General features: G+C 43.4%; 1 protein-coding gene across 1 annotated transcript; it reads right to left on the bottom strand.

Moving 5' to 3' along the window:
* Positions 1–1,281: 1,281 nt before the first annotated feature.
* Positions 1,282–13,565, bottom strand: LOC8042683 (ficolin-1; the record flags this gene model as incomplete). The annotated part of the gene is given in 4 exon segments (XM_040220899.1): positions 1,282–1,586; positions 3,501–3,674; positions 13,296–13,511; positions 13,514–13,565. Coding segments are annotated over 4 exon segments (747 nt in total), but the record flags the coding sequence as incomplete, so codon positions are not given.
* Positions 13,566–14,185: the final 620 nt, after the last annotated feature.

The raw sequence follows: 14,185 nt of genomic DNA, 5'->3' as shown, positions 1-14,185 counted from the left end.
TACAATAATGCCCGGGTAAGGGCGATGTAGATAACAGAATAAATCAATCAATCGCCGATCTTTGCGACCAATTAACCTAATTTTAGCAACGTCATGTTCTGTCGGGAGGAAACGTTTCTGATTTCATGGAACAACTCGCAGCAGAAATCGACTCGCTGGAAAATATTATCACATGGGAGGAGGCGGAAATTTTATAGTACGTCGTGAAACAAAGCTACAATCGATGCTATGAGATAGTCCCGCATCGCCCAAAATAAAAATGGCAAGACAAGAACTATGAACGAGACAAAATAGGAAAAGGGCGACGCTGCTGAAGGGCTACACTTGAGTTCCAGCATTGTTTCTAACGAAAAAACATTTTACGTATCGTTGTGCACCCCCCCCCCCCTCCACACACACACACACACATTTCTCGTTTTTATAACCGCGAAAACGAATTATGAACGAAAACGAACTATTCTACGCCCAGATGTAGCGCTAGGGGTATGAACGGGTTTGAACCAGGTGTCAGCGTTTCAGAACTCCCCGACAACTCCTTCGGAAGTTTATTACTAACGAGAACCAGCGCAAAAAAGCGACGAAGGGCAGGTAAAATGAGGGGACGCTTGTCGTGTCCATCTGTTGGTTCGGACCGCTAGGGTTACACGTGAGCGGAGAATGAGTGTTCAGCCACGCGTTGTTTAACAGCCACGCCTCGTAAGTCGTGCAGCAATGACCAGGTTGTTCCTTCACATCGCAGACACATACGGCTCCAGAGGCTGCTGCCTAAACACATCTCTCGTTTCCATACTGTGGAACAATGTTCATTTGGCTTCGAGTAAGTCGGAGCCAATGGTGCGCACTTGGGAAATTTAAGCCGCTCTCACACTGCTCATACGTCATAGAACCGACGCGGGCTGCAGACATGATTTCACTGCGTTCACGCCTCAATCAGGTTTCAAGCGTGTGTGCTTCGTGCATATGTATGCTTTTAACATGTCTAAAATGGGTCTTTATATGAGCAGTGTGACTGGACCCTTATATACAAGGAATGCCTCAGACGGTGTCTGCAGGGTCTCTTTTGTAAGATGTATAAAGAGTGCGACCGCCGGTTTAGAGTTAGACGTTGGCGGTAGCCGGGAGAGCCAAGACAATGCAAGCTGTTTTCTCTAGCAGTGATATTTTATTTCCAAAGTTTGCAGAGAGAAGTCACGAAGCGAGAAATTCGCAGAGCGTATAGTAAATCACGACATCCGCGCAATTTCGTGTTTTTATTTTTTGCACCGCAGCAGAAATTAGAAATTAGATGCGTTTGGATTTAAAAGCGCCCGTGCAGAAACCATAGTCGTAGTCCCTGATCTTCATCTCCACACTGTCATAGGGATAATAGTAGGATTCTTCTTGGCCTTTGATGTGCCAAGTAATACCGAGAGCCTTTGTTGGCGAAGTGTAGGTGAATTTACGTCCATTAAGATTTGCCCCGTTGCATTCCTTGAACCACCAGCCACCACTTAGTCTTGCGGAGCACTTGTCTTTGTCGGGTGTCTGTGTCATGCTCTTCTTGATGGTGAACTTCTCTCCGCTGTGGTAGGACAACGCGTCGTAACCTGTGCATGCCAAAAACCGGCGGGAATCAAGCAAAGTTATTGACCGCTCTCGCACTACAATATGCTCACAAGCGGCAAATATAAAATATGTTCTCTTAAAGGCAAACATGTATAAACGTTTTACTGCGCCAGTGGACGCAAAATGCTTTCCTTCGCTTCCAAAGTGGCAAAGCTTCCAATTTTACCTCAAAATTGGTTCAACAGATTAATTGACACGACCGAACTAGTAGTCTAAATTACGAGTCTCATTAATTGTTTGTAGAGGTATCGAAATTTTAAAATTTGGTCTGAAAGGCTCTATAGCAACACTGACAACACTTAAACCGTGACGTGAAAATTATGACGCTAGTTGCAGCAGGCTACCGCCTGTTGCAAAGGTATACGACCGTTACCATCCATCCATTCATCCATTGCTGTTATATGGGGGCAGCACATTATGTTCCCGTTCGGTAATGTTAAATGAATTCTGCAAAAACTCACGCCGGCAAACGAAAAAAAAAAAAAAACGCTTAAAGCAGTGTGTCGTTTTAGACTGCTCGACTTCCAAGTTATATGTGACATCGCATTGCTGGAGAAAGCGTGAAAATTTTAATGTTGGCTTTTGCACAACCGTCATTTGCTGGTCTTTCAATAGCCAATCTAAATTGAGAGATAATAAATAGCATGCTGAGAAGACTAAACTCTGGATATTCCGAAAAGCCGTTTAGTCTGGCTAGGTCAAAAACCACTTAAACTGTCAATAATCTACGTCCAGAATCGAACTGGGGCTTCACTGTACCAGTCACTATGAATGTCTGTAGTTGAATTGAAAGGCAAACAAAATCTGGAAGGAATCAACAGCCAAGACTTAACATTATAGCAAAGGAGTGCCCAAACTGCGGCTCGCGAGCCGGCTCTACGCGGGTCCAAGTGCGGCTCGCGGCTCCCTGGTAAGCCTGGTGCCTCCCCCCCCCCCCCCCTTTTCTCCTCATGTGTCCCCGCATGAAAACAAAACAAAAAAAAGTTCTACAATTAAAAAAAAAAAAGAAAACCTCATTGTCTTGCCAGTCTTGTACTACACTACCTACATACAGTTGGACTGCATTTTGACACGCATATATGTCCAGCGACCCTGTTTTTTTTTTTGTTTTTTTTATTGTTCTAGAAAAAAAGTTCGAATACGAACAACGGGCGTCGGGGGCAGCGGCTGGTTGCTTTAGCAACCGTAAAGCAAAAATGACTGCATGGTTCAATATTGCTTCGGGGTTGAAGGAAGGTACTGCTGCCTGGTGTTATTGGTTGTAGTCGACTATTATAATTGGCCCCTTTAGAAAGAACTGTTTCCTCGATATCATTTTCTGTTAAAAATAGCCCCCGTTTCTTTTTATTTTTTTGCAGCTCTCTGAACTTTTGCAGTGTTGTCTGCATCTCTATCCCCATGTCACTCTGGCCACCTGTGTCATAGCACATTTTTTTTTACGATTTCATAAAAGGTAGAATATGCCTGCGTGCTTCACGGAACAACGGCGAAATTGTTCATGCGAAACTACGTGTCACACAGAAGATTTTGATGACGTACTAGTCTCTTTAAAGAGTGCACCCAAAATAATTATTAACGTCAGTGATAACCAGGTTCCTAATTATTTTTAGGTAATTAAATTTCAAACTATCAAATTTTAAACATTGCTTCAATTAGAGAATTGCTAAGCATCGTCTGAAATCACAAAATCAGCCCGCTTAAAGAGCTAGATAGCACGCGCAGATTTTACCGCCCTTCAAAAACACACAGTTTGGACTCGTTTCCAGTTTTCGGTTTCCTGTCGGCAGAGCCGAAGAAGTCCTGCTCACAGCGGACAAAGCGCGCACTAACAAACGGAATCACACATTCTTAGGATGATATGTTGAAAGAGGCAAGCCGGCAAAACCGATACCTACCGTCAGGACCCTCGTATTCGTCGATGGTCAGCTTGTACTTCTCCTCTTTGGAGCCAACATGAAATTTGTGATAGAGCACAACTGTCGGTTTTGTTTGTCCTGTTCTTGTCAGTTCGATTCTGAGAGATTGTTGGTTGTTCGGAAAACTCGTAAGTGCATGAAGATTTTCGTTGCCTTTAGCGGAAGGTAAAAATGCGTTTAGAACTAAAACATGAACGCCATCTCCAAAGTTAAGACTGAGTCATAAACCCTCCATGACGTGAGGCCTCACTCCTAACATGAGCTGCAGGAATGAGCATTGCGCTGACTAAAAGCATAGGTCAAAGCAAACTAACGATAGTAAATTCAGAACATGAAATACATAGAAGAGTAGCGATCCACATTTTTCGTTTCGCAATACTATCTAATCATATGGTTTAATAACATAGGGTAATGTATTTTATTATTATAATTGTATACAGGAGCAAGCTGAAATGCTGGCAAAATACCATTACCTGTGAGAGCTTGTTTCGAATGGTGAGTATCAGTGCTAATCGCAAAGCAAATAAATACCTATAGGCTACGTCACCTGAGAGTGTCTTTATTGACTGGTTTTATTTTACGGGTGGACCAAAATTAATATTCTTACTACAGGTGTTTTTCGTTTAACGCGAAAATGTGTTTTTTGTGTGTCTTTTCTTGTTTTGGTTTGAGGAAGATTCTAAAAGGAGATTTAACCTCACTCGCAGATGTGCGTGGCGCACTGTACATGTAGACCCACTAAAGTTTCCGGGAAAGTTTACCATGTGACGTGACGTTGCCACGTGACGTGATGCAAAGGTCTCACGTGACACGAGCGACGCCAGCTGTTTATAGGTGGCGCCAATCGTTTATCAAAATAGCGGGTATAGTGAGGGTCGGAGATACGTGATGGGTGTATCAGTTGCTGGGACTGTCTCGTGGTGTGCTGGCTTCACTGAGCGACACGAATTATTCCCGCTTCTACGAGGAAGCTGGAGTAGTACTCAGGCAGGTGACATTTTTTTTCCCAAAACAACAAATATGTTTAGCGTAATGTTGACTCCTTGATTCATTTTTTTTTTTTAAATCAGGAGCAAAATAGAAACCAAATTTATAAAGCAGGCGAGCTCGTTAAGGTTACACTTGACTCTAAACCGGAGACGAACGGACGACAAAGGGCAAACACGCACGTCTCAAAGCTCATCACTTTGCGTCAGTCATAGAGATTTAGACGTGTGTGTTTGTCCCCTTGTCCGTTTGTCTTCGGTTTAGTATCGTGTGTACCAAAACTAACTTCTGTTCTGGAGTCAACGCCTCGGTATAGACGTTAATGTTGGTTTCGCTCCTACCGAAAAATGTGTCTTAAAACGTAGTTTGTAAGGTAAAAAAAATTTCAGCCACTAAAGGATGTGATTTTGAGAGCCATGTTCCATTAGATGGGTTAAACGGGTAGATTATTCTTGAAATTAAATGCTCGTACGTTACTTAGTAGACACATCAAGTTTCGCAATTTTTAGAGCTCTAATTCTACTAAAAACCCAGTTTGACGTTTCGCTATTTGGATTATGAAAGTGGAAATATATCTAGATTCTATCTGGATTTCATGTTTTCAAAAATTATTCGCTTGGCATGACGCTGCGGACACTTGACTACTTTATGGTCGCCTTTCGGGCACGGCAACTACGCCGCTTGCTTTTCTAGCATTGTGAGAGGTGAGGCCGTCCTAGAGGTATAGGACGACTTCTAGGATGACCGCAAGGACGACGCCAAGGTAATGAAACAAGCAAAGTCGCCCGTTGAGCGGCGCATGCCACTCAATCGTATTTTTATTGGTTTATACAATGCTTTTTCGCTCAATGGATCAAGTAAGGTTTTCGCCTCAAAGCATGCTTTACGAATGCCGTTATTAAATATTCTAAAAATGTCGTTTAGAAAGCTTCCAAATTTCATACTCCAAAATGAAGGAAGCAATAAGTTTCAACAGGTCGAGTACGTCACCGGGGATGTAGGCAAGACGGTGCACACTGTTTAAACGCTTGCAGTCTCCACGAGTGGTACCAGGAAAGCGACGTCAACAGAGAAGGAGCTCGCGATTCAGAATAATGCAGTGCTACGGGCCCGTGTATCTTCAAAGTTCGGGGTGGTGGCAGTATAAAAAACGACGCATCAGCGCCCCACACCAGTGTTCACGAATAATACCGGTCACAAACTCCCAGGCCCCACCGCTCCACTCGACACCGACACGACATACGGCAACAAACTGCATCAAAATGTCCCAGAAGTAAAGGCGTCTGCTCCCGTACTGCTACTAGCGGAAGTGAAGTGTTGGGCGGATGTCCTTCTCAAATATATATAAAGGATGCTTTGCGCAAGGATCATTTTCATTTATTATTGTATACGTAATGAAAAAATCCCAATAATTTGTTTTCCTATCTTATTCAAGCTAGTCGGACTGCTCATAACACTGGTCAAGCAAAAAAATAAAAAAACTTTGAACTTTTTCATGACCGATTAAGATTTATTGTTAATATATCGTTATTTGTCGCAACGGACTAACATTATAGATTTTGTCTCCACACTTTCTAAATGCAAACAGTTCTAACACACGGCTGTCCGTTTCGCCGTGTTTTGTGTGTTCTTCTATAAATCTGTAATGGTCAGCGAGCAAAGAGCTCCCCCGCACATGTCAAGCTTATATGCGCCGCGGGGAGAAATGAATATCAAGTAGGAAGTGTCGGGCGTAGTGTCGTTGTTGTGTTTGTGTTCATGTCGGTGCTGTGTATTACGTGGTACTGGTGTTGCCTGGGTTGTACAGGGTGAAACAAGGAGACGGCAGGCTCTTTAAATCGACCGCAAAATTCGGTTTCTTAACCTATCACGCTACGACTTTGTGCAGCGTTGCCCTCAGATGGTGCATTTTTTTTTGTAAAGTTTGCAAAGAGCAAACTTACGTGAGGAAAAAGTAAAGAAAGAAAAAGGCTTAGCTCCTACGGAAACGCACCGACGCCACCGGTCTTCAAGCAACACGGCGCCGTTTCGCACGGGAGACAAGAGATGGCGCAAGAGGTCGCGACGCCAACTGCCGCCAACGAACGAGCAGATGACGCCGAGAGCCGGCGTATTTAGCAGACAAGGAACTGCAGTTCCTTGTTGTTACCGCGCCTGTTTTTGTTTCTGCGACTGTCGCCGCCTGCGGAACGCGCGCCGCTTTTGAGTCGAAAAAATCGTCTGCTAAAGACGCTGGCTCTCGGCGCCGTATACTCGTTCGTTGGCAGCGTTCGTTGCGGCATCTCTTGTGTCCCGTGCGAAACGGCGCCGTGTTGTTTGCAGACCGGTGGCTTTGCTGCGTTTCCATAGGAGCTAAGCCTTTTTCTTTCTTTACTTCTTCCTCAGGTAAGTTCGCTCTTTGCAAATTTTACAAAAAAAAAAAAAATGCACCATCTGTGGGCAACGCTGCACAAAGTCGTAGCGTGATAAGTTAAGAAACCGAATTTTGCGGTCGATCTAAAGAGCCTCCGGTCTCCTTGTTTCACCCTGTATGTAGGGTTGCTCTCTAGTCGTGGTCGTTCGCAGTGTGTTAACAGAATCGTCTTTTTTAAATATAGGCTGCTAGAAATCTCGAGAGGTGTCGCAACTTACCGCGCGATTCTAAATAGTTTGCTCAAGTTATTTACCCATGTAAGTTCGGCATCCGTTTTTTTTTTTTTTTTTTGTCTAGCGGCTTTGTTGAAGCTACCGACGCCGCCGACGACGCACGTACGTACCTTTGCACGTAGCTACGTCCGCCGCTTGGAGACTTTACTGAAGACAGCGAACGAGAACTAACGCGCCCTGTGTGCTTTCAATTCGGCTGAAAGGCGCGCGGCTCGCTGGGCTCGTCCCTCGCCTATTCTCGGCTGCTGGCCGCCATGCTTTATAAGGAACACGCTCGAAATGTGTTTTGCGGAAGGCAGACACGGTGTAGCGTGTTAAGTTTACAAGGCACCTCATGTGTAAACGAATAACGTAGATGGCTCCGTGTAACACGAACACGTTCCGACGTGTCCGCTATGGGACAACGGTTTACACGTCTGGGCGTGTTATTTTTGCTAACAGTGTACAGTATATAGTCTTCTCACCATGGTCTTAAAACTAAGGTTGGAGAAACCTCGAGTATATACAACCATACGTTTTGCCAGTATTTTCTTCTAAGTAATGTTGATTTAAAGCTGCCTAAAAATGCGCTCAAAACGGTGAAAACGGCGATATATCTGAAATTTCTTAAAAATCCACAGCGCTTTCACAGGAAAATCTAAGGGCCGTAAGACCATCATTACGTCTTCGTAATGAACCTCCGAAAGAATCAACACTCTCGTGCATTCCTGGCATTCAGGTTTGTGTAGCGAAATTCGCCCATTTAGTGACAAGCGGGTGAATCTACTTAAGGGTGAACGGAGTATAGCGTGATCGCTAGAGCGCTTCGCGTTCCTACCTCGAGAGGGCGAGCAAGGAGCTGGAGTAACGAGTCCAAATGCCCGCATGAGCGTTTACACCTGCGACTGCCAGTCGCGCGACCAACTAGTGACATGTGACAAGCGAGAACCGACGTTCACACGGCAGGCGATCGGCGAGCCGCTTCCGTGAGTTGTTCCTCGGGAGCTCTCGGGAGCCGCCGTCGATACTGCCCTCTCCACTACAACTCCCCTATCCACAACTTCCTTTGGAAGTGCGCCCTGGAGCCTGCAAAATGGCCGTCATTTGGATGATCATCGTAGAACAGCAGCACATCAGCAGTCTGCGACGTCTAAGCAAGTCTAGTTTTGCTATATACGAGAAGTATTAGAGGTTCCCTAGTGAAAAAGCCATTTGTATGAGAAATTCCTTGTGTCCAATAACATATAAGAACCATATAAATCATATGTAAAAAATATAAGAACCATATAAGAACTGTATAAGATATATAAGTACTATACAAGAACCATATAAAAAACTTCTCAGAAGTTTCTTTAAAGGATCTTATATTATTATTATTATTATTATTACTATTATTATTATTATTTATTCTTATACATCTCATATAGTTCTTGTATGTTCTCATATAATCTTATTTGATCCTAGACGTTCAATGGACATAGAAATGTATTTTACATATATATATATATATTTTTGCTAGAGGTATAATATTATTATTAAGGGATCCTGTCCAAAATGTCGGGTGATGTTATTGATGCGGGATCTTGGTTAGGCACATGGAACCCATACCCACACCGGGGATCCTGTATAATTATACCCGTTCCATAACCACCTAAAGGATATTGTATAGGTATACAGGGCCCATATACCACCTAAAGGTCCCTGCAGAGGCATACGGGGCCCATAACAGCGATAGCCGTTATGGGCTCTTCCTACCAGTGAAAATGACATCCGTCGTTGATGTATCAGTTGTCGGAGCTGATGTTGCAGTGGGCGGTGTAAGGCGTCCGTCGTCGATGTTGTCAAATCATTGAAAAGAATCGTCCGCCACAGCGTTAATAACCAGCTCTATACTTAGAACTTGTTTGTGCCGGATGCCCACTCAAAACGAAGTGAATTGGAGCTTTGTATGTATAAATGTGGAAATAGGCTGGAGCTTATCTTATAGAGATTAAGATTGTGCTTCTAATGGCTTTTATAGGAACCACCATTCATTACCTGTTTGAATGCCCGTAAGAAGCCATACAGGAATTTATTTATTTTATTTATTTATTTATTTGATACCCACAGCGCCTTTCGGCATTACAGTGGGGGGGGGGGGGGGGGGTATACACAAAAAATCAAGTATGACGTAACAGGTACTACATTGGAAACATTCATAAAAAGACAACCAATCGAACAAAAAGGATTTCGCGAACATGAAACAACCAAGTCACAACTATCGCGACACACGGAGAAGATTGCAACAAGTTTTACAAAAAGCTACCCATTTCGGATTCCTCGTCATCGGCTCCTTTTACAGACCACCTGCGACTAGTGACGAATCAATCCAACTATTAACGAATGCCTTGTCATCCATTTCTTTCGACTATCTTGTGCTGGGAGGGGATTTCAATTTTCCGGATATTCAATGGGATGAAGGGTTGCCGAGTACCTCAAATTCATCCGGGCCATATGAATCCTTTATGAATTTTACTTCTAGTTTTTCGCTGCACTAGCACGTGTCGGTTCCTACGCGCTTGGACCCTAGAAGAGATAGCACGCTCGATTTGATTTTCAGCAATGAAAGTTCTATTATCTCCTCTGTCTCAGGTATTCCCGGCATGTGCGATCACAAGGCGGTAATCGGACAAATAAAATGCGCAAAGAAAGCAGTAGCTCGCATGCCCCCAAGGAAAATATTCCTATACGATCAAGGTAACTACGCGACTATGGATGACGAACTTTTCTCTTTTTTTCCTTTGTTTAGAAACCTCAGTTCTGATGTGGATGTTGACACCCTCTGGAATGTGTTTAAGACAAAGCTAAAATCCCTTACTCGCACTTTTGTTCCATCAAAAGTTATAAACTCCAAAAGACGCAACGACAAGCCATGGATTAACAAAGAGCAACGTTAAATCATTAAAAAAAAAAAAACGGCGAGTGTTTGTAAAGTACCGACAAAATAGCAACTCTGGTAATCTGGCCCGCCTGAAGGAGCTTACAACACTCTTCAAAGAAAAGATGTCCTATTTTAAAACTATGTTTCACAACTCCCTTGACGAAAAGTTAAAGCGAAACCTGAAGATATTCTGGAAATACGTTAAGGCCTGAAAGAGAGACGTCACGGGCATTCGACCCATCAAAGAATCCGGACGACTAGTAGATAAGGACAGTGATAAGGCGATGCTCTTCAACAGTTATTTTGAGTCTGTATTTACGTTGCCTATTGGGGATGCCATCCCTTCATTTTCCTTTACTTTAGGAGAGAGTATGCCTGATATTTAAATAAGCCAAGATGGAATCCTTAAGCTGGTAAATAATCTTAAAGAAAACAAAGTCACCGGGCCGGATGGACTATCTTGTCGCGTCCTTAAAAAATGCTCTGGAATCTTGTCATGTTTTTTGTATGTTTTATTTAAAAGCTCACTCTCCTTTGGCTGTCTGGCCAGCGAATGGAAAAGAGCATATGTTGTTCCAGCACGCAAAAGCGGACCAAAAAATAGGGTAGACAACTACAGGCCAATTTCCCTACTCTGTGTGTGCTCGAAAATACTAGAACACATAATTTACAGTAATCTATTCAAACATCTTGTTATAAACAACTTCCTTTATCCTAATCAGCATGGATTCAGAAGTGTTTTTTCCTGCGACACTCAGCTAGTTGAATTTTACCATGACATAGCTTATTCCTTTGATAAAGGACTGCAGGTGGATTGTGTCTTTTTAGACTTCCAAAAAGCATTCGACATGGTCCCTCATAAATTATTTTTGCAAAAAGTAAACTCTCTTAGCCTACCTGATTGTCTTTTTAACTGGATTTCAGACTATTTACAGAATAGAAAACAGGCAGTTCGGGTCAACGGGAAAACATCAACTTACGTAGACGTAACGTCGGGTGTCCCCCAGGGGTCTGTGCTAGGGCCTCTTCTGTTTTTATTATGTATAAATTATATTTCTGTTGGAACTGGATCAAGCATTCGCCTCTAGGCAGATGACTGTGTCATATATAGTAATATTAGGACTGAATCGGACTGCCTGGCTTTGCAAGAGGACATTAACAGAATTTCACGGTGGTGCGACAAGTGGGGAATGAAGCTTAGTATCCACAAATGCTCTCAGATGACGTTCACGAGGAAGCGCGAGCCAGTAAACTTTTGCGTACTCGATCGGCGGCGTTCAACTAAAGAAGGAAGAAGTAGTAAAGTATGTAGGTGTTAAATTTTCTCATAACTTGTCATGGAGAGCACACATCGACTTCGTCACGGCCAAAGCCAACTGCATGTTAAACTTTTTGAAACGTAATTTCATGGACTGTCCCCAAACTGCGGAAGCAACTCTTCTTAAGACTAACGTTAGGCCGATACGGGAGTACGCCAGTGTCCTGTGGGACCCAAAAGAGAGTTACTTGGAGAAAAAAATAGAGCAAGTACAGAGCAGGGCTGCGAGATTTGTCACAAGAAACTACAATTACAGAGAAAGTGCTACCGCTCTTAAAAGGCAATTAGAGTAGGAGCCGCTTTCCTTCAGAAGAAGACGTCTTCGTTTGAAGTTTCTTCACGCAATTTACCATGCTCAAACCGGCATTAATAAAGCTAAGTTTATTCAACCCCACAACATCGTATCTAGGAGATTAGACCACTCGGAAAAAATTAGGGAATGGACAGCCCGAACCAACGTTTTTGAAATATTCATTTTTTCCCAACACTATTAAAGAGTGGAACGCCCTGCCAAATGACACCGTTTCTATCTTGTCAAACTCACTTTTCTTTGACAGACTGTCACGTGACAGCTGGCCAGACTAACATGACTAGGAAAATGTTTTGACCCTTGCGATGTGAATTTCGAGTGATTACTGGGCGCGATACTGTTGTATGTTTATTTGTTTCTACTTCGATTACGGTATTATTCCTTGAACGAAGTTGATAAAACTACATCTGTGTGTGTGTGTGTTTTTTTATTTTTTTATTTCTGTGTCATGCGGCAAGTGGGTTATTTAATTTCGCTGTTAGCACATATTTACCTCAGCTGAATCTTTTATCTGGCACGTACCTGGAATGCGAGTCACCGATGTTTCTTTTATCATATTCTGAGCTTGCTTTTGATTGAGTGTGTTTTCCTGTGAGCTTGCGTTATTTCTTTTTTTTTTGGTGCATATGCACGTGTGTAATTTCTACCCTCACAACTATGCACCCCCCCCCCCTGCAATAATGCCTTCGGGCGCTGCGGGGTAACCCGAAATAAATAAATAAATAAATAAATAAATAGGAAATACTTTCCTGTAGGGCTTCCTGTATAAAAAGCAAACAGGAAGTTCCTTCCTGTAAGACGTCATGTATAAACGTTTACGGAAAATGATTTCCTGTGTGACTTCCCACAAAAGGGTATACAGGAAATGGCTTCCCGTATGCCTTCCCACAAAAGGGTATACAGGAAATGCCTTTTTGTAAAACTTTCTGTATGAATGTAAATGAAAATTTCCAATGGGGTCGGGTTCCTGTTTCGCGGTTTTCTAATTTTTGTTGTCGCACACCTCCTCGTGCGTAATTCTTGTCCAAGAGAAAAAAAAATGGAGGTATTTGCCTGAGTCTTTCGGAATTAAGCGTACAATGAAAGAACAATCGCTACATTGGGGCTCACTCACGCGAGATTTTGCGGTAGAAAATACGTACCTGCGAAGTCAAAAGTCGTGGATTTGCTGTCAAACCGGGTTCATTTTGGGCGCTCGTTCAGACAGGAATGCTGCTTTGTATAGAGGAATGAATACAATCTAATAGCGTTGATCAGATCCACCGTAGAGACTTCCGTGGCTCTTTCTCCATGCTCTCTACCGCGAACCGACGTTACTTATAGCAGATTTAGAAAGGGTGCCGCGAATGGACGGCCATGTTTGTTGCAACTCCCACAGAAGTGCCGGGTGTTCGAGGCCCCGCTGACTGGTTCAGCCGCCGGGTGACTCTGCGACCGGCCCGAAAAATCGGCCCGGTCGCGACTGCCCCGAACCGTTCGCTTGTGCGACAAAAAGCTGTCGCGCGACCGTTCAAATTTGCAAGAGCGCCATTTAAACGCACTTGTTTTGTGCTCCAGATGCGGGTTGCCTTCTCTGAGATGCAGGTACACTAGGATGCATATGCTTGTACTTGCCTATCCAGTAACTGCTCCCGCTTGCTGTAAATCCAACCTCATAATCTCGTTCGTTTTTCTCGAAGTTGTTGTCGTTGACTTCATATTTGGTCCGACTTTGAATCACCTGGAAGTCGATAGATGAGTCAGCGCGAAGGGAGTGAGTATGTACCCGCTTTTTTCCCGCCGGTTTTGGGTACCAGCTATTCTCCGTTTCACTAAAACCGTGCAGTACATGGAGAGAGTGTATCCCGACCTGGCCAAGAGGAGGGAAAGGAGGGACGGGGGAATCCCAGCTCTCCTCTACGGCTCCTCCTTTCCCTTCTCTTGAACAGAATGGCATACGCTCTCTTCCTTTTAGCCGTGGCTGTATTGCACGGTTTTAGTGACAGAGTATACACACGTTTCACGGTAACTTGGCAGACGACGAAGACTACGGTCCCGGTGAGCCAATTAACGTGTAGGAGAGAGACACGTGACTGCGCTCTATCTCCCCAGACTCGCAGTAACCTCAAGAAAAAAAAAGGTTCTTACAAATTCTTACAACATTTGATTGTCAGAGGCAGAAGCGACGCTTTTGGTGCTTGAGACGTGCACGTCTTGATAAGATAATATACATAGATTCTTAAAAGCGTCTCCATATATCGTAATTCTCCACAATAGGGGCAAATGAAGAATGTTCCGGGACGAGCTGGAATTTTTGTTTTGTTTTACTACGGGGTGTTTTTAAGTCAGATCGCACAATGATGGTCTGGGTCATATTTGTTACGTTTGCGTAAAAAAAAAATATATATATATATATATATATATATATATATATATGTGTGTGTATATATGTATATATTGAAAGCCATATGTTCTTGTTAAGCGCATTCAGGTTTGTGCGATCACCGTAGCTAATTTTCTTTCGG

Source organism: Ixodes scapularis, unplaced genomic scaffold (assembly GCF_016920785.2).
Source record: "Ixodes scapularis isolate PalLabHiFi unplaced genomic scaffold, ASM1692078v2 PGA_scaffold13__105_contigs__length_92229423, whole genome shotgun sequence".
Classification (NCBI taxonomy): Eukaryota; Metazoa; Arthropoda; class Arachnida; order Ixodida; family Ixodidae; genus Ixodes; species Ixodes scapularis.
Note: the sequence above shows the minus strand (reverse complement) of the source record. Positions and strands in the feature narration are given on the sequence as shown.